Genomic DNA, 22,087 nt, shown 5'->3' with positions numbered 1-22,087 from the left:
CCCTTTATCCTTTGGTATGTGTTAATGATTTATTTCATTAGGTTGCTTTTTTTGTTGTTTGTTTGTTTTTAAAATGAGGAAAGAGGGCTGCATATTCATTTATTTCTTATATAAAACAAAAGAATTTTCAGAGGCAATCAGTTCCGGGCTGCTCTGGGACTCTGTTCTGGGAGCTTGGGCTTCTGTTTTCCTACTCCCCATCCTCAGCTTACCATCTAGGTGATTCCAGCTAGAGGGGCAGGGGTTGAAGCAGAGCGTGTCCTTTCCTTCTATCCCATTGACCAGAACTTAACTACCAGGCCACACCTACAAGGATGGCTGGGGATCCCAGTATTTATTCTGTGTAAACATATGCCTAATTAAATTTAAGGGCTCTATTAACAGAAAAGGGGAGGAGAAAGGATATCAGGGAGACCTAGAATCTGAAGCGAGTTACAGAACAGTGGTTATATAAATATGTAAATATTAAGAGTAAAGTGGAAAAATACACGTGCTTGCATCTGCACAAAATAATCTTGAATATAGTAGGAATTTTTTCCATTTGTTGCTTCTGGGAAAGGGGACTAGGTGGCTGGGGTCAGGATTGGGAGAGAGGCTTTTTACTACATACCCTCTAGAATTTGTGAGATAAAAATTTTAACTTTTCAAAAAAAGTAAATGAAAAGTATGGCAGTCTGATATGTAAGTGCAGGAATATATATGTCATTAAGAATCAACAGTACTTAAAATTATCATTTTAAGTATGTTTAACTCTTCTTTCATTAAAAAGAAAATGGTTTGCTGAAATTTCAAAAAAAGTGGTTTATACCTAGGTACCTTCAACCCTTTCTGATTCCTGAGGTGTTTTAAAAGTGGTCAGGCAAAGGCATTGATGAGTGTCTGAACAGTGGAAGAATTCTGATTTATGAGGCATATTTTTGGGAGGGATATCAACTTTAATGATGCAGATATTTTTATGGTATTGGGGGAGCAGGTCAAGATAGTATGTTTATTTAGAAATTCTGGAAATTCAAAGTGAATGAACTGTAATCATGGAATTAAGTCAAGAGAGATGTGTTCACATATATGCACATGTGTTTGTTTGTAGGTATGTGTTATATATATTACACATTGTGTGCTTATGTCCTAGAAGCCCAGGGAATCTTTTAAAAATGCAGCTCAGAATTGCATCTAAAGTAAGAAGTCTCATTTCTACACTAAAATAGTAATTTATGCTTTAATTCTTTGCATTGATACGAGCTAAAGAAAGATGACCCATTTAATTTTTGGCATATTTAAGTTTTTCTTCTTTCTAGTTGAACAGAACTAAACTTGCTTATAAGTTACATCCACTCATTGGTCTGATGTCTGGAGCTACCCAAAATGCAATTAATCTTCTCTCCTAAGTGACAGCTTTTTAAATATTTGAGTAAAGCTAAAGCATTCCCTGATGAATCTCCTCAGCTAAACTCTGTTAAAAATAATTTTCACATTGTTGTTTCTCCATCCTTTACCAAACTTGTTGCCTTCTGTCTGTTACCACCTGTTGAAATGTGGCAGTCAGAAGAGCAGATCTTGGTGAGCTGATTATTGGTGTTGATTTGTATAATATGCTTCATTAACTTGGGCCATGAATACATTTTTAGTAGCCATATTTCATGGATGACATGTTGAACTGTAGTCTGCTTAAATCCTTTAATCTTTTGTAAGTAGTCAGCTGCTAAACCATCTTGTATGTCTGTGGCTGGCTTTTAGGAATTATGGGCAGAACTGTATGCTTGGCTTTTATTATATTCCAGTTAAAAGTTTTGGTTCATTTAAAACCGTTGGTTCATTTCAAACATCACTGACTTATATCTTAATAGGAATGATTTTAAATAACAAAGATTAATCCTTAGCATCCTGCCTTGCAGCTCTTAAGAAATGGAAATTTAGGACGAAGAAGAGAGGGTTATTTGAAAACCTAAAATAATGACGTGCCGTTGCTTTGTTAATTCAGGAAATATATATTAAGCCCCCGTCGTGTGATCCTGGGTAGCGATATGGCCCTACCCCTTACAGAGCTAATAGGGAGGCAGTAAGCATCTGAGAGCCTGATAGAAGAGGAAGGTCTTCAGAAAGGGAGTCACCAAACTAGGACTGTGTTGAGATTTTGTCTTGGGCATTCAAGGCAGGCATTAAAAAGAAAGCAAGAAAGACAAAAAGAGGAAGAAAAGAAAACCATTGAGGTATTTAAATCTACATTAGTTTTTCTCTACTATTTGTAGTATCACCCAGTTAAGTTTTCAAATTGGGAAAAAATCGTTTGTTTAGATGTTGTCTATACTTGACAATTTTAAAATATTAACAAGTTTCATATATTAGCTAGGCACTGACCAAGTTTATCATAAAGGACTTCAATGCTTAACAGTTAAAAAAATAAATTATTTCCATGTCTGTGTATCATAAAGGACTTCAATGCTTAACAGTTAAAAAAATAAATTATTTCCATGTCTGTGTTCATGAGCTCTAAACTTTTATCTGTCAAGGTTTAGAAATAGTAATGATAATATTACTGTTCTGAGATAAATGATTTTTCAGATAATTAAAGCAACAAATTATATTGAATATTGTGGAAAATGGCACTGTAATGGGAGGAAGACAGTCTCTCTACCTAGCTGGGAGAATCTTTATTCTCCTTTGATTCTAGTATTTAATGATTAACTGTTTATTTTCATTCCCAGTGTCCCTTCCTCCCCCAGTAGGCGATAAGGATTATAGATGTGTAAGCCACTAACTATAAACAACTATAGGATTTAAAATGATTTCGGTGGAGGGCATTGCTCATCCCCAGTGCAAGATATTCCATTATTTTTATAGGTTTTTCATTTATAAAAACCAGAAATTTTGCTTTCTTAATATTTACCATATGGATTGAATATTCAGTTTTTAAGCTTTAAAAATTAATTTACACTGTCCATTAGCCGTGTGTCTATATAAATACGAATTTAAATGAAGTAATTTGAAAATTCAGTTGTTGTCTTGCACTAGCCATGTTTCAAGTGCTTAATAGCCACATGTGTCTAGTGGCTGCTGCGTTGAGCAGCACATATTATAGAACATTTTATTTTGTCATTGCAGCAGGTGCTCTATTGAATGATGATGATCTAGATACAAGTGATTTTCATTTAAATTTTTGACTATCCTTACAGTTAAAGGTAGGATTAATCCTGGAGGAAAGCTTACTAATTTAAAAATAATATTTATAAGAATAGAAATGGTCCTCTTCATCTCATTTGATATTTGGCTCTGTCAGCGTTATCTTTGATCATCAACATTAGTTGGTAGGTACATGCTGACTTTGTTGTAAATTACTATGAATTTGTTGATTAAGCCTGAGTATATCGGTAGGTGAATTGTCCATTCCGGTTTTTACCTGGTGTTAGGTTTCCTGATGATCAGAGTTCTGTATAGTATTCATTTTATATGTGTTCCTTTGTTTTATTGGAAATGGAAGCTAGGCAATAGATGATCATGGTAGTGGCACCATGATATCTTGTTAAGAGGAAGTATAGGATGTTGCCATCTTTTTGTTTAGATGATTAAAGAAAATTTCTTCATGTTTGTATCTTGAATCCTTTTTCACCATGAAAGCATATTTGCTTGTAAATTTAATGCAAATCAGCCATAAGAAATTATCAAAGAGGAGTATGAAGAGTTTCTTCATATCTTAGTGAGTCTAAAAAACAAAGATAATAACTAACTTTATTTACAAAGCCATTATTAGCTTTCAAAAGTCATTTTATTCAGTGTAAAATTAAGAATTGTCATACTATAGCCCAATAATTTTATGAATTTCTCTGATATTAAAAAGCACTGAGATAAATTATATTTTTGTACTCTCACCATCTGCCAGATAGGATTATATATGACTTAAATAAAGAGGATCTTGAAATTTCATGCCTCCAAATTATAGTAATTTCTGAGACATCACTGTAGCATTCAGACTTTTAATTATAGGGAAGCAGAATGATTAGTTTTCAGTGATTGTGATTTGGTACATATGCACATTTAGATAGCTAAGAGTGGAATAAGATCTGAAGACAGTCCTTTTAATAAATATTAGACTTTATGGCTGGTAGAATCATCCCAGAATTCACCTTGTTTAGGATGGCTTCCCCAACCTTGATTAGTATTTGTGTATGTGCTTTGGATAGGTAAAATACAAGATACACATTTTGAAATTCTTCATCAAAGGCTCTATATTTTACAGGAGAGGAAAAATCAAGGCATTTAAGTGGGTACTCTGCCCTACATTACATTTTCTTACTCATCAAAAGCCCCTGAAGCGGTGGTGAGAGGATTTTTTGATAATGGAGACTCTTCTAGTTCCTTTTTTGGTAGACACCAAACCTGAGAGTGTACTCAGACATTTGAGAAACCATACGTATTTATTTAGTGACTCCAGGACACAGTAATACATAACAACATTGTAGAGTAAATTGTTAGCAGGGAAATTTTGACAGAATTATTGGGATGCTTGAAACAATCTTGAAAGAGTTAGTTCCTCTTATCCTACCTAAGTAGAAGGTAGAGAAACAATTGAATTACCTATGGAGTGCTAAGCACTGTGATAAACCCTTAGAGAAGTTTTCTAACTTTAATCCTTTAATCAGCCCTTTGAGCATTATTAAACCAGAGAATCAGAGAGGATAAGTTCCCCAAGATCTCCTGTAGCTAATGACAACTGGAATTTGTTAGACTCCAGAATTCTGTTCTTTCCATCATTCATTTTTTTTCCCCCTGCAGTCCCCTGGATTACAAAAAAGTATAATATTCTTAAAATATTGTTATTTTTTTCTTCAGGGAACAAACAGTGAGAGTGAGTGCATATGTGTGTATTAGAGTGGGGTTTAGATCAGGAATAGTTGGAGTTGCTGGATTTGAAGTTTTATCATGAGAAAATAATTGAAAGGCAGTTTATGGTAATTTAAACTGGCAGAGGTTAGGGTAAAAAGTAGCTGTTCCATATAAATGGTAGGTATTGTTCATTACTCTGGAGAGTCTATGAATTCTTACATAATTGAATAAAGTTCTTACCATCTGTGGGAAAGATGGATATTATTGGTTTATAGCAACAGGAACCGCAGTAAAGATTTAGATCTACGGCTAATGAATAAAGTTATCAAAGTGCTCTTACATTATCTTATTTGGCAAGTATTTCCATTTTAAAGATAGGGAAAGCACTTAAGCCATAACTAGTGACTCTTTTAATAAATACTTAGATATTTTAAAAGAATGCTGCACTGGCTATGTCTGAAGTAGAAGTAAAATATATCGACTTCTTGAGTAATTGAATGGAGGATTATATGCATTATCTTAGGAAGGAAATGCATTTTAGGGTTTTGTCTGTTTCTTAAATGTTTGTATTTTTTATTTCTAGGCTGTTCGCTGCTACGAATCTCTAATCTTAAAAGCTGAAGGAAAAGTGGAGTCTGATTTCTTTTGTCAATTAGGTCACTTCAACCTCTTATTGGAAGATTATCCAAAAGGTAATTTTTTCCCCTTGTTAAATACTGTTTGATTTATATATGTACTTAAAATAATTGTAATTGTACTCTGTGTTTATCGAAGGTATTACCATTTTTACTTCTAAGAAACCATAAGCTTATGAACATCCTAAACAATGAGAAAGAATAGTTGGAAATGGGAAAAGTTCGTTCATGTATCTCCATGTAAATTATCAATAAGCTGACCATTCAGTTAAACTGATAACCACCTGCATGTGTACTACCATTTTGTTCTGCCTTGTGGAAAATCCCTGCCCTTTAAAGGCTCTACCATGGTAGAAAGTGAGCCACTGATGGGACATTCTGGAAAAGTAACAGAAACTCAGCATTTCTCTTCTTTATCCTGACTGTAAAACTTCCATTTTAGCTGGGGGTGATGGTGAAATATATGTTAATTAAGTTATAGTCAGTTTACAATGTTGTGTCACTTTCTGGTGTACAGCACATTTCTTCAGTCATACATGAATATACATACATTCATTTTCATATTCTTTTTCACCATGAGCTATTACAAGATATTGAATATATTTCCCTGTGCTATATAAAGCTAGAAAATATTTTAATGAAAAATCTGATTTGTACCCTTGTTATTGTAAAGGTAAGTAACACAGAGAAATGATCACATATGAGCTTGAGCATTGGATAAAACATTTTTTTATTCATTTGAAATTTTTTTGTGTGTTGGAAATAAGTGAAGTGAGTTAAATAATTGAAGGTAGTCCCCCAGGATGTGTCCTTTGTATGGTACCAAGTTGCTGACCCAGGCTATTACTCATTTAGGAAGTTAAAAGCACCCCCAAATACCACACTCCTCAATACCAAAGACAAAAATCTATAGCAAAGAAGAACTGTATTCTTACAAGCAAGACCATTTGAGCCATTTGATGATAGTAAACATTTTCATGTGGAGTGGATGGACTTAATGCTTGTTTTCCACAAATGTGTTTAGTGAACAGAATAGCTGGCAGGTTGTTGCAGAGCTAGAATGAAGGATTGTTGGTGTTTAACTATGCTGCCACTTTTCTGTTAGGTCAAGTGAATACTTTCCTAATGAAAATGTAATTTTACTTTGAGACAGGTATACCATAGGGTTTGAAGTTAGGCTTTTTTTTTTTTTTTTTTCCCCCATTCCCCAGCTCATCTCTACCGTTCAGCTGCATTATTGTTAACAGATTATATAAACATCCCTGAGCCTGTCTTCTAATCTGTAAAATGAGGGGAGGAGGTGATAGCTGCTCAGGGGTTTTGGGATTCCTATGTGAAACTGGTTAGTACTTAGCAAAGTGACTTCAGGATAATAGGTATTAATAATTGATCTATTAGGTATTTTAATTTTAATTAAAACTAGTAATTTATTTAAACAAAACCATTGTACAAGAGAAATAATACAGAATTCTGTGCAGTCTGATTTCTCAATGCTGCACCTTTTACTTGGAGAACACAGTAATTTGAGAGCATATAAATAACAGACACCTAAACTTGAAAATTAGGTTTATGTTCGCTTATATAGCTGTATGTCCTTGTTGCTTAGTGGTCATTAAAATATATATATATACACACATACATACATACATATATATAGTCTTTAAAAACTTTATTAGTCTATGAATTTAGCTACATTTTCATTTATAAAATGTTTGGCTATGAAGGTAATGAAAAATCCTGGGATATTTGTATTGGAGGCTTTTTGTTTGTTTGTTTATTTGTTTTTCTTTTTCTTTTTCTTTTTTGGAAAGTGTGGTGGGAGCGTGTGACAGCTAGACAATGTTGTTGGCAAACTGGCTGGTGGGAGTAATCTAATAAGATGGGAGAAGAGAAGGATAACCTAAGAATTTAAATCCTTGAAAAGATGTGCTCCCTGACTGATTTGCTGTCATATGAACAGGCCATCGACAGGCAAGTAGGTTGATTATGGTAATAGGAAGAAGGAGAGAATGGATACAGAGGTATACATGTGTATTTCAAGCCAATGGCTTCTTATTTCCTACATGTGAGTTGTTTTTTTAAATCCTCCTTGAGGCTTTATTGATCGCATTCCCACTTTTAAAAAATTGCTTTTTAAATACTAATTATTAAATTCTTTCTATCTATGCTCTTCATTGTCTTCCTATAAGTCCCAAACTAGAGCTAGTCTCTGGTAGCCCCTTCCACACACACTATCACCATCACCACCAATTTGTGGAGACATTTGTTACCTCAACCTACTTCTTCCTCTCTTTGGAACCAGTACAAGATGAGAACCGCGAACCCCAGCCAAATAGGTGTTTATTTTCAGAGAACAGATTGTAAACCATAACTTAATGGGGAGTAAACATAAACCACACAATGAACATGTGAATAAATTTCTCAGGTGTATGTATGTGGGAGATTTACTGGCCCTGTTATTCTGAAGATAGATCTTTAATTATTGTCCTGAGTCCTCTTGCGTGTGTGAAATTTTCTGAGCTTGGAGTTCCTTGTGAAAAACTGCTACTTTTGGAGTAGAAAATGGTAGAAACTGTTTTGTGTACATTTGGACTGTGGGTTTTCTGCCCTTATTTCTTATTCTCATCTCATCTGTATCTTGACTTACAGGAATTTGTAAAAATTACTGATCTGTAGATAGTATACTTTGGTTATCATTGCTGTTACAGATTTATTCGTTAAAAATATTTTTTCTGTTATTTCAGAGGAATTTGAAGCAGAAGGGGAAAAAAAACCTTATAAAACTTTTTTAAGCCCCTTTCTGGTTGGTAATACATATGAAGAGTTTGAAAAATTTTCCATCACTTGGTTTGGTCTTTTGGCCTCTAGGAATTTATTCTAAAAAAGTAACTGGTTAGAGAATTGTGGGAAAATGGAGGCTGGAGGCTCTTTGCACTTGGCTTATTGTTGGTTGGATTCCTCTGGAGGGAGTTTAGCATACAGGATGTTTTAATAAGGAATGCCTTTACCATCAACACTGTGGAAGATGGGAAATGGAACCAGGATTAGACAGAGGGAGAAGTTAGACTGTGACAGCCTTGGCCAACGCCATGGGGAGTCCCGGGTCTAGAATGGCCCTTCAGAGCCATCACAAGTTGGGGGCCAAGAAGACCAGGCCTTTATACTTTTATCTGTTCGATATTGGGTGTGGGAAGAAGTGGGACTTCAGGCAAGGTTGCTCTCTGAAGCTTACAGCAGCTCACCGCAAGAGGCTCTCTTGTAGGCAGGACTCCCCTCCCAACAGTCCTTTCTTCAAGTGGGATTTGAGTGGTTCTTCACAATGTCTACCATACCTCCTTTCCACGCCTAACCCCACAGCTAACCCATTAACTCAGCTGAGCCAAACAGCTGGTGGAGCTGTCAGGTAGACTTCCTTAAGCCATGGAGATGGTACCGTGATTTCTCTTCTTTGAGTTGAAGAACAGCCTGAGAGACAGAGAACCCTGAGCTGAAGGACAATCATATATGTTCTTGTGAATATATGTGGTGGATCTTAGGAGCAGTTTAATTCATAGAAATTATATGTAAATATCTGTAAATATGTATGGTAAATTATAGGAGAGAAGATAGTCATTAATTTGGTTGCTTAGAAAATCAAGTAGCGCATTCCCTCAAAGTACACAGAGAAATTATAAAACGACAGATTACAAGGTAAGAGACTTGGAATATAGATAGTAAGACTTCCAGAAATAAGGAAAATTAGTTGAAGGTGATGTAATAATTAATCATTCCTGATATTAGCATGAAAACCTTGAAACTTCTAAAAGTAATTTCTTCATGGTTTGTTGTGGCTGGAAGTTTTCCCTGAAATTCCAGCTGATTATAGATTTTTGTCTCTTTCCTCCTTCCTTCAAGTAATTGGTCATTTGTTGCATTGTCTGTCACTTTGCAGCAAAATAGATTTTGGTTGTTTTAGTTCATCAAGCAGTTATAAATAGGGCAAGTTACATGCCAAGAGTTGCTTATGTGGAGAAAGGAGTCTTAAGCCAGAGTTGGTGAGCTTTTTTTGTTTTTCTCCCTTTCTGTGTTTCTTGAGTGGAATGACAACACTCCATCCTAGGAGATATATATATTATATATAATAAGAACATCAAGTGCATGTTTTCCAATAATAGATCTTGAGTTTGGCTTCTCAAAAAATTGTCATTTTTTTAATCCTCTAATGATTCACCTCTATTGTTGTGGTTGTTGGAACTAAAGGTTGTGACTCTTTTAAGAATCTGCTCTTTGTTTAAAACTTCTTTCAGAGAGTCATTGGGAATTAAGTTTGCACAGTATATATGTTTGCTATATGTAAAAATTACTTTGTGTTGAAATAGTAAAATAACATGAAATAAAAATTCAGAATGCTGATATAAACTGGCATGTAATAGCCATAGAACGAATTACATATATATCTGAAAGCTGATATAGTTATAAGTGTAGATCATCTATATGTTTTCATTGCATTCACTGTCATTGTACTCTATTTCTCCATATAACTTTGTTTAAATATATTTCGTGAAGTAAAAAAAAAACATCACCAGTGCCTCCACTATCTCCCATCACAATTTGGGAATCACTGATTTTGTTCAATCTACTTACAGCCTAGAATAGAAAATGCAATTGAGAAATAACCCAAGGAAGCAAAGTAGTGACCGTAACCCAGGTTGTCAGCAGCCCATATTCAGGCCATAAGCAAAAGTTGTAGTAGCTTCAAGAACTAGAGAGTTGGTGGCAGGACACATTGAAGGAACACAGATAAGACAGCTAGCTACTTGATGTTTCTTTTTTTTTTTCCCCTCCTTTTTCAGTTTTATTAGGTAGAATTGATGTTTCTTGTAGTAAGCCAAATGTGAGATGCTAAAGACCTTGAGGAATATATTATTTTAATAATGAAACAGAAGTAGTAAATCTGAGATTTCAGTAGATGTATTAATTTGACTTGAAAACCTCAGTGAAGATGCTGATGTAGGAGTAAAAGGATTACATGTTTGTTTCTTTACTTTTCTAACTTCCTGTCTGTCTCTGTAATCTTAAATCTTTTCAAACCTCTGGAGAGAGGGGGACATGGGAACAAAGTTCTGCTGTGTTGGATGCTGTCCAGAGGGTTTTTCAGATGTTAATATGTATTAATGCTACATTTAAGGGAAGATGTGTTTTAGGCAGTCATACATTTGAGAAGGCAGAAAGGTGCTAGAAAGCTAGGTGCATCGTCATTTATATACAATTAGACAGTTAATATAAGCTCTCTGAGATCTTACTTATCTCACGGTATAAATAAAACTTTTCATTCTAGCTTTAGATTAAAAGAAAAAAGAAATTTATTGACCTAATAACCGTAGGCAGCCACAACCTGTTCCGGCCTAAAGATGACAGTCAGTGCAACTGACAGATTGATTTGTATTTCTTCCCTTCCCTCCCCTTCCATGCCCATAGACTCACCCACTAGCAGCTAACCTGTTGTCTGTAGTGTTACACATTGAGCTAGGGATGGAAAGAGAAGTGCTGAGTTCTGCCTGCAGTTAGTGTATCGTCTAATATAGGAGGGAGTATAGATTGAATTTTAAATCTTTTCCTTCCTTGCATTTCTGTTGCATCTAACTCTGAATAAGACTCCCCCTTTACCCTTAACCTACATTGTTGATTCTCTTCATCCCTGTTCTGTGTGGACTTGTCATCAGGCACGCCCTCTTTCTGTTGTTTTGGTGATCTTAACTTGAGCCATCGTATTTCCACGCATATGGAAGTCTCTGCCACCTACTGCATCTTTATCTTGACCCTTTTTACTTCCCTAGTCTGTTTCTCTAGCTCTCTCTTTATCTCTCTCTGTTTAATTCCAGATGAATTATAATATAGCTTTAGCCTCCTCTTTTTATTCTTTGTTTCACTTTACTCTTACTAAAAACCTTTTTAGGCTGCTTGTGACCTGTAAGGAAATAACTTGGATTAAATGACTTGATGTCACAGTCTCTTAGGATGAGGTGAGGTCAGGATTAGAATGCAGGTTTACCTAAAACTGCTTCTTTGCCACTATATCCCATTGTCTTCCTGGTGGCCCTCCTTGATAATGTTGACGATCTTCTAATATTACCAGAGAAAGTGCACTTATTTTAACATCTACACAAATAATATGTTCATTGTGTAAAGAAGAACAGAATACATACAACCATAAAATTAGGTGAACAGCCTGAGAACAGGAGCCACGTGTTTGTTTACATCTGTAATGGCTTGTTGATATTTTATCTTTTAGAGGCAAATCTGTTTTTCTTTTTTCTTTTTTTTTTTTTTAACATTTTGATATAAATCTTTAGATGCTTTTCTGTTACAATAAATCTTCAGTATTTAAAAATTGAATTAGACTCTGGAACTTTAACACAATGTTTCACGTTGATCTATCTCAAAAACATACTGTGTAACATTTCAGTTCCCTTCATAGTGTTCTGTTATATAGGTAGAACAATTCTCTATTGGACTAATTCTCTATAGACTCTTCTTTCCTCCTTCCTTCCTTCCTTCCTTCCATCCCTCCCTCCCTCCTTCCCTTCCTTCCTTCCTTCCTTCCTTCCTTCCTTCCTTCCTTCCTTCCATCCATCCATCACTATATGGTCTATCCCTGTAGCTAAATCTTTGCACTCATCCATGTTTATATTCTTAGAAGGAATACCTTGATGTAGTAGGTTTTATTGAGTGAAAGGATGTATGTGTACATGTGTGTATGCGTGTATATAGATAAAAGTTTTGATGGATAGTGCTAAATTATGCCGTGAAAAATTTTTGCTAATTTATACTTACAGTATAAATTACAGCATAGTAGAATGCTAAAACTTCCTATTTTCTTGAATTCTTGCCACTATTGGGTATTTTTCTTACCACTGAGCATTACCATTATTATTATTATTTAATTTGATCACTTTCATAATATAAAAATGATACAGAATGATTACGAAGTTAAAGGATAGATGACTGTGTGTAGGACCCCTCCCAACTGTATAGGTGATTCTTTGATGCTTGATAATATCCTTGTTTGATTCTACTCTTCCTCTTGTTTTCACGAGGTAAAGGGCAAAATAAAAGAGAATGTGAGAAAGATTATAGAACCCCTAAGTTGTTAAAATAATTTAACTTGCTTCTCGTTTATGTTTATTTTTTTCTTTTGCATTTATTTTTTTAGACCCAGCTCCTTTGTTACTACTTTACCAGTTTTCTATAATCTTTTAAATTCATTATGTTTTTCTTTTTTAAGTATAAAAAGACTAAATGGGTTTATTTAATATGGAAAAAGTAATTCAAAGTCTACCCATAAATAGATTTTAGGGATTAAAAAGGTCTGAGCTTTGGAAATTGGTTGATAGAGTTGATACTGATATGTTTGAGCATACCATTCTTGGTTAAGTGGTAAAAGAAAACAACAGTCTTGCCTGAAGTCTTGTTAAAAAGATTTCCTAGTGGGATGAACATGGACTTCTTGAACCAATAAAGAACTCAAGAATCACAAAGTGAAGATTAGGTGAGTTGGGGAAGGAAAAACCTGGTTAGACATTTGCTACAATCATTATGAGACTGGTTTTAAGCATAATAAGGATGTCCAAACAAATGATTTCCCACATTCTCTATTAAGGACTTGAGAAAAACCTAATTACGTTGGTAGCTGACTTAAAGATTAGAAATAAGGACTGTGCTCTGGTTAAAAGGATTTCACTAGAGACTCTGGTGGCAGGTACTTGTATAGTCTTTAGAGTTTTAAGGATTTATTTGGATTAGGAAACATAAAATATGTTAAGGTCTTTCTTCAAATAGGATGCTAGACCTAATGGGGTAGAGTATAATTGTCGAGAAATGTGAGTGGAAAGGTAACAAACGCTCATAGAAGAAGTGTCTCATTTACAAATCTGCTTGCAATTTGGAGCGTTTACTTTTTTGACTTTAATTTGAAGGCTTGTATTTATTTCTCATGGATGCCATGTTTCTTCCAACTGATAATCACATAGTCTTCTTGTACCTCAGTTTCAGTTACTTTGGAGGACATCATACTGTCTCTTTTAAGGGCTCCTCCAATTCTAAAATGGGAATTTTATGAAGTCATGTAATACATATTATTCAGGTTATTGGAAACATACCCTCCAAATTCATTGAATTCCTTAACACCATTAAAAGGACAGTCCATATTTGGTATGGTGACTGCACAAATTTGTCAGGGACCCTGGCTCCTATTGGTTAGGATGTTTTCAGGCACAAATGTGAAAAACCTGATTGTAGCTTAAACAGTAAGGAGATTTATTTCCTCCTGTAACTGGAAGTTCGTAGATGAGTTGCGTGCTAGGTATAGTTTGAAGTCTAGAAGTATCCAGGTACTTTGCATCTGTTTCCTCTATCTTCTGTGAGATTCGTCTTAAGAAGTTTCCCTTGTGGTGACAGTTGATGATATATGCTTCCTTGTTCACACCCAGCAGTAGAGAGAAAACACCTTTCCATGACTCTCCTCTGTAAATCAGTGGTGATTTCTGCACACAAACTTTGACAATTCTGTTGCATCTAGCTTGATAGGTTGGCTTGCTTTTCTTTTTAGAAGACCATTAGTCAGTGATCTGTATGAGCTAGCTACACTCATGTGTGAAGAGCTAAAAAGTGCAAGATGGCTTGAAATCAACTCTTCCTCAAAACTGGAAAAATTACAGTCTAAATGTCTTTCTAGTAATAGGCTGGTTGGCATCATCTTTGTGCAAAAAAGATGAACATTATTCAGAGAAGTTACTTATTTAGTTATGTGATGATGTTTTTGGGTAATGCTTCCCTAATTTGAACATGTTCAAAAAGTTCTCTATATGGTGTTCATATGTATTTTGGCTGTTTATTGATAAACAGTATGAAAACATTATACCTGGAGTTTTAGAAAATGTTAATTTCCACCCTCCCCATTTTTATCAGTATAAGATTTTATTACGCTTTTTGAAAATCTTATTTGAAAATATAAATCATTCTTTTTTAAAATTGAGGTATAATTGATATATAACGTTAGTTTTGGATATATAACATAATGATTTGAAATTTGCATATATTGTGGAATGGTCACAGTAAGTCTAATTAACATCCATCACCGTACATAGTTACAAAATTTTTTTTCTTGTGAAAATTTAAGATTTACTCTTAGCAACTTTCAAATATGCAGTATAGTATTACTAATTATAGCCACCATGCTGTACATTACATCTCCATGACTTATTTATTGCTCATGAATTTTAAAAAAGCAGCTCTTTACCAATTCTAATGTGCATATATAACTCTGAGTTCGCTTTGTTACCTCCTCCTCACTGAAGTTTTGGAATGACAAGAGCTACAGTTGACCCTTGAACAACATGAGTTTGAACTGCATGGGTCCACTTATACGCAGAATTTTTTCAATACGTATATGCACTACTATGTTTATGATCTGTGGATGCAGAATCCATGGATATGCAAGGCTGACTATAGGATTTGAGCGTAATGGATTTTGATATGTGTGGCAGATCCTGGAACCAATCCTCTGCAGATACTGAGGGGTGACTGTATTATAATAGTGAATACTTCAGTACTACATGATCTGTGGTTGGTTGAATCCGAGGATGCAGAACTGTGGATACAGAAGGCTGACTATAAGTTATACTCGGATTTTCTACTGTGTGGAGGGTCAGTGCCCCTAATCCCTGTGGTGTTCAAGAGCCAACTGTAGTTCCTTTGCTCTTTGAGGTGGTTGAGCTCTTAGTCATTCTTGGAAGTGAGATCCCTTGTAAGAACAGGTAACCCATCACATTCTGGAGTATTAATCCATTTATCACATTTGATCTCTGAGGAAGGTCAAGTTGATTGAGGAGGTTGCCTAGGTTCTGTTCAAGTGCAGGTCTGAGATCTGACCATAGTTTTACTTCCTTGAGCTCCTGTATACTTGACATTTGTTACAGTGTCTGATTATGAGCAAGGATGCCCCAGAATTCTAACTTGTTTGCTTTTAAGTATCACTGTCTACTGGGAGGTGGGTATGGTGGGAAGTTTGTTATAAAGTTACTTAAAATTTGTATTAATTTTGAAATGGGACATAATTGTGACTCATGCTTATTTTCCCTCTTTCAGCATTATCTGCATACCAGAGGTACTACAGTTTACAATCTGACTACTGGAAGGTTAGTGCACATTTGCATCCCCCCCACCCCCCTTTGCAGATTGCTGCTGTTTATGCTCAAAATGAATTGTGCTCTTGCTTTTTTGTTTGTTTTGTTAACTAAAAATATTACTTCTAGGGAAAAGGGATTGGAAAAGGGAAAATGAGTGTTCTTTCTTTGTGCTGTGTTGTATGAACCACCTTGTGTTTTGTTAGAAGAATTAGATTATTTTGATACAATTGGTTGGCCAGAGATGATCCAAAGTGTGAGAATTTAAAAGCCAGCAAAGCCAAGTGGTAACAAAATGATTCTGTGGTTTTCTTAAGTTGGTACCTGGGAATAAAAGAAGTCTGAAGTTGCGTGTATCAGGCTGAAAAGGGAAGGCATAATGGGAAAGTTAGAATGGAAATCTTTATTGGTATAGTCTGTCTATAATTGGAGCTCTGAGGACAGCTGAACCTAACTGTTTTTTAAAAGACCTGTACCTAAATGAAGAACTCTGCATAGCAATGAATCATCTGTTTTCTTAGTTTAAGCAGTGCATAAAGTTACCTGTGCAAGTTAATCTTTCACATCATGTTTACTTTTAAGTGTAAGTTTATTGACCTGTGGAATTTCTTTATCTGAATTGCCACTTCAGATTTTTAAGGTGGATTTTAAGGTGAAATTAATTTTTCTATTGCCTAGTTTATCTTTCTTTTTGATTTGTAGAAGTTTTAACAGTATAGTTTGGTAACTTTTTTAATGTACTGAAAATATCTTCCCTAGTTTATCATTTATTTTGTTTTCTTTTTAAAGCTTATTAAGTATAATTAAATACTATAAAATTCAACTGCTTTAACTATGCAATTTAGTGCCTTTTAGTAAATTTCCAGAGTTGTGCAACCATAACCAAAGTCTTGTTTTAGGACATGTTCATCTCACCATGATGAAACCTCAAGCCCAACCCCTAGCAAGTACTAATCTGCTTTCTGTTTCTATGTATTTGTATTTTCTGGATATTTCATATAAATAGAATCATATAATATGTAGTCTTTTGTGACTTGCTTTTTTTCTGTTGGCATATGTTTTTAAGGTTGATCCATTATAGCGTGTTTACCATTTTATTCATTTTTATTATCTAATAATACTCCATTGTGTGGATATACCACATTTTATTTATCCATTCATCAGTTGATGAACATTTGTATACAGGTTTTTGTTTGGACATGTATTTTCAGTTCTCTTGGGTAAATAACCAGGAGTGAAATTACCATGCTGTACAGTAAATCTGTGTTTAATACTTTGAGAAACTGACAAAACAGTTTTTCATATTGCCTGTAACATTTTGCATTCTCACCAGCAGTGTATGAGAGTTCCAGTTTCTCCATATCCCCATCAATTGTCCAGTTTTTGAGTGCAGCCCTCTTAGTGGATGTGAAATAGCATCTTATTATGGTTTTTATTTGCATTTTCCTAATTTTGATGTTGAACATTCTTTGATGAACATATTAGCTATTTGTATATATTCTTTGGTGAAATACCTATGTAAACCCTTTGCTGATTTTTAATTTTTTTTTTAATTAGTAGTGTTAAAAAAATTCTTAGTACACTCTGGATACACAACCCCTTACCGGATTTACGATTTGCAAATATTTTCTCAAAGTTTATGGCTTGTATTTTCATTTTCTTGATAGTATAGTTTGAACTGTAAAAAGTTTAATTTTGATGGCATCCAATTTTTCAACTCTTGTTTGCTTGTGCTTTTGGTGTTGTACCTAAGATATCTTTGCCTAACCCAGGGTCGTGATCATTTCTTCCATTGTCAGTTGCTTCAGTACTGCAGTAAATAGTAAATGTGTCTTTTCACATTTTTGTTAGTGGTTCTTTGGTATAGATCCTCCTTGGTCAGCCTGGCTAGAGGTTTATTAATTTTATTAATCTTTGCAAAGAATCAGATTGTTGTTCCATAGATTTTTTCAATATTGTTTTCCTGTTTTATATTTCATCAATTTCCTACTTCCTTGATTCCTGATTTTCTTTATTATTTGCTTCTAATTCGTGTTTAATTTTCTCTTATTTTCTAAGTTGGAAGCTTAGATAATTGATTTTCTATCTTTTTTTCTCTAATATAAGTATTTAAAAGTATATATTTCTCTTAGTATTGCTTTAGCTGTATCCTCAGGTTTTTATACTTTAGGTATTGTAGTGATTTCTATTTCATTTACACAGCATACTCTGTATAATTTCATTCTTTCAAAATGTATTGACTTCTTTATTGGGTCAGTACTCAAAAACAAGCATGTGATTTGCATTTGTTAGCTGTATTATGCTATAAATAGTAGGTAAATATGGTTGATAGTGTTTTTAATAGTGTTTTTCAAATTTTGTCTAACAATTTTTTGTCTTTTCATTTGCTAAGAGGTTATTATCTCTTGCTATGATTGTGAAATTGTCTTCCTTAATTTTGACCTTTTGTTCTTTAATGTATTTTGAAGCTCTCTTTTAGGTGCATACACATTTATGATTATTGTTTTTACCTGGTGAATTGACCCTTTTGTCATTAAGAAATATATATTTTTTTTACCTCTAGTAATTCCTTTTGTTTTGACATGTTTTATCTGATATTAATGTTGCCATTCTTTCCTTCTTAGGCTTGTTATTTCTGTGAGATATCCTTTTCCTTTCAACCTGTTGACATCTTTATATTTACAGTTCTTTTGCAGATAGCTTATAAATGGATCTTGCTTTTTTTATCCAGTCCGAAAAACCTCTGCTTTTTACTTGTACTGTTTAGCCACTGACAGCTAATGAAATCATTGATATGTTTGGGTTTGTGTTTTTCACTTGATTTTTCCTTTTATGTTTATTGCTTCACTTTTCTTAGTCTTACGTTCCTCCTTACTTGCCCCCCCCCCCCCCATATTTCATTCTGTTATACAATTTTACTTTTTCTGTTGGCCTTTTCATCTATTCTTCTTTTCATTATTTGTTTAGTGGTGGTTCTAGGGATTATAACAGTCAAGTCTCAGTTAATATTGCACCAGTTCATGTAAAATGTAGAAAGTTTGCAATTATATAGGTCCATACCTTACCCACCCATGTCCTTTATGTAATAGTTGTTGTATGTATTAGATCTACATTATTAACTCCACAGGTTGCTGTTATTTTGCTTTGAATAGGTCTGTATATTACAATGTAGTAGTTTTATTCACTCATATGGTTACCTTTTCTGATTCTCTTCGTTACTTTCTGTGAATTGTTACTGTGTACTGTCATTTTCTTTTAGACCAAAGAACTTTGTTTAGGGTTTCTTATAGTAAAGGTCTGGTGGAGATGAATTTCTTTTATCTGGAAATATTTTTGAACTTAATTTTAAAGGACATTTTTTGCTAGATAGGGAATTATAGGTTGGCATGCCTTTTTTAAAAAGGTTATTATGAAATCTTGGCTATATTTCCTGTGCTGTACAGTATATCCTTGTAGCTGATTTATTTTATACATAGTAGTTTGAACCTATTAATCTCCTACCCCTATCTTGCCTCATCCTCTTTCCTCTCCCTTCTCATAGTCACTAGTTTGTATTTGTGAGCTTGTTTCTGTTTTATCTTCAGTCATTTGTTTTGTTTTGTTTTGTTTTATTTATTTTATTTTATTTTATTTTATTTTATTTTATTTTATTTTATTTTATTTTATTTTATTTTATTCTTTCAACTCCACATATAAGTGATAACATTCAATATTTGTCTTTCTCTGACTTACTTCACTAAGGACAGTGCCCTCCAGGTCCATTCATGTTGATGCAAATGGCAGAATTTGATTCTTTTTAATGGCTGAATAGTATTCCTGTGCATGTGTGTGTATGTACATGTACACACCACATCTTCTTTGTCTGTTTATCTGTTGTTGGACACTTACGTTGCTTCCATATCTTGGCAATTGTAAATAATGCTGCTCTGAACATTGGGGTGCATGTGTGTTTTCAAATTAGTGTTTTCTTTTTCTTCTGATACATACCCAGGTGTAGAATTGCTGGATCATATGAAAGTTTTATTTTTAGTTTTTTTGAGGAACCTCCATACTATTTTCCACAGTGGCTGCACCAATTTATATTCCTACCAATAGTGTACAAGGGTTCTCTTTTCTCCCCATCCTTGCCAGCATGTTATTTTTGTTGTCTTTTTGATGATAGCCATTCTGACAGGTGTGAGGTTTTCTTACTTTGGTTTTGATTTACATTTCTCTGATGATTAGTGATGTTGAACATCTTTTCATGTGCCTGTTGGCCATTTGTATGTCTTCTTTGGAAAAATGTCTACTCAAGTCTTCTGCCCATTTTTAAACCAAAAATTTTTTTGATATTTAATTGTAGCTGTTTATATATTTTAGATATTAACCCCTTATCAGTTATATTATTTGTAAATGTTTTCTCCCATTCAGTAGTTTCTCTTTTCGTTTTGTTGACTGTTTCCTTTGCTGTGCAAGAGCTTTTAAGTTTAATCAGGTCCCATTTGTTTATTTTTGTTTTTGTTTCCTTTGCTTTAGGACACATATCCAAAAAAATATTGCTATGATACATGTCAGGGATTATTCTGCCTGTGTTTTCTTCTAGGAGTTTTATGGTTTCCAGTCTTAGATTTAGGTTTTAAATCCATTTTGAGTTTATTTTTGAATATGGTGTGAGAAAATGTCCTAATTTAATTCTCTTACTATAACTGTCCACTTTCCCTGCTTTTGAACTTCATGAACATGTAATCATGCAGCATGTTTTTAAAACTTTTTCTTCACTCAGTATTATATTTGTTAGATTCATCCCTGTAGTTGTATCCTGCAGTAGTTTGCTTTCATTGCTGTGTAATATTTCATTGTGTGAATATGCCATAATTTATTCATTTTATTGTTGAAGGACATTTGGTTTGTAATTAACATTGGCTATTACCAATCTTAACTTTTCATGTTCTTGATGCCCTGGTAGTTGTTTGATGCCTGAAAACAGATTAACATCAGTCTTTCGTACAGCTTTTCTAGTTGTAGGTATTTGAAGAGGAAAAGGAATTGGGATTTAAGTCTGAAACAGATTAGTCTACTATTGCCAGAAGTAGAACTCCCCTGTAATCTTACTTATGATAAGGAAAACTTATTACAAAATTTATTACGAAAAAAACTTATTGTTGACATGTCTAATAAAGAGGGAACATAAGTTCATTATGAAATGCCCAATACATGGAATAATAATTAGCTATCAAAATTATTTGCCATCGGTAGTTTCTTCTTGTACAGAATTCTTAACAGGTAATTTGAGATCCTCCCAGGTGTCAAAAGCTGACTCCCCAAATATGAAGAACTCAAACCTGAGTTCACTGGGTACCATGGTAAGGGAGAACACCACTTTAGCAAAGCTTTATTGGCATCTCATGAGGGGAAGGTAAGATCAGAATGGAGCATTGAAACTTTGTTTTAAGGCAGATCTTTCAAATTGGGAGCTTGATTAGGTAAGAGTCGCCAAGTAACAGTCCAGAAGTTATGAATATAGCAAGGCGAGGAATTTGAGGTAAGGGATTCAAAGACTCTTGGACCACAAACTATTGTTGATATGGTAACAGACAAACCATGTGCCTGGGCAGAAGGCATGGGAAAGTAAGGTAATGCGAATGAAGATAGAGGACTAGCAAAGTCGTGTTAACACAGACAGGTATAGCTTAGGTTCTCAGGTTCAGGCTGAGTGTGGACTTGTACCAGATGCTGTCACTTGAGATAATAATGCTGTGTATTTTAATTTCTCTTTTCCAAGCATCATTAAATAATGTAACAGTACTATTTGTGACCCAGTGGGTGAACAGTGGGTTTACCTAGTGAACATGCTTCATGGTTGGTGGTGATCAGAGTTCACATTCATGACTCAGTGATTTTTAGGTTTAGCTTTTTATAGGTTTGCCCATTTTTTTGTGATTTGTACCCAAAATGTATTGTAAATTGAAGAATATACTTATAGTATTTATTTTTTTGAAATATGACTGAGATAATTATCTCCAAAGTTTTAGTTGTATTTATCTCTTCAAACCATATTTCTTCAAACCTATCCACTAAAAGTGAAGTGATTCCCCATGCTGCAGGTCCTCAGTTCTTTATCTGAAGTTTTTGTATCCAGAATTATGTAGAGTTGAGAGGATTTTTTTTTTTGAATTTCAGAAAGATAATGATTTATTCACTATGTTACATAATATCCCCTGTGGTGTCTGGTATAGACTCCTGCAAGCAACATATTTACTTCTCTGCAGCGATAGTACACATAGTTAGTTACATTAAGTGGGTAGGTAAATAAAGACTTCTGTCAGTTTTGGTAAGGTTTTTCTACCCAAAGAGTGTTGGTGGCAGATTTTATGATAAACTTAAGTTTTTGTTAGAGCCTTTGGAATTAGAATGGACACTTAGGGCTTATTGATCTGTAATTTTTGTTTAACATTTCAAAACTAAATAATGTTTTTTATGCAACTAAAATTT

At 34.2% G+C, this 22,087-nt stretch overlaps 1 protein-coding gene across 11 annotated transcripts in view; it reads left to right on the top strand.

The window, feature by feature from the left end:
* The window catches only part of KDM6A (lysine demethylase 6A), a 168,113-nt gene that overhangs the window by 45,831 nt on the left and 100,195 nt on the right, over window positions 1-22,087 (top strand). For all 11 annotated transcript variants that reach the window (XM_031445376.2, XM_031445379.2, XM_031445377.2 and 8 more), the window contains 2 exons: window positions 5,402-5,510; window positions 15,579-15,628. In XM_031445376.2, coding sequence (XP_031301236.1) covers window positions 5,402-5,510; window positions 15,579-15,628 — 159 coding nt within the window. The remainder of the gene's footprint in view (window positions 1-5,401; window positions 5,511-15,578; window positions 15,629-22,087) is intronic.

Source organism: Camelus dromedarius, chromosome X (genome assembly GCF_036321535.1).
Source record: "Camelus dromedarius isolate mCamDro1 chromosome X, mCamDro1.pat, whole genome shotgun sequence".
Lineage (NCBI taxonomy): Eukaryota > Metazoa > Chordata > Mammalia > Artiodactyla > Camelidae > Camelus > Camelus dromedarius.
Note: the sequence above shows the minus strand (reverse complement) of the source record. Positions and strands in the feature narration are given on the sequence as shown.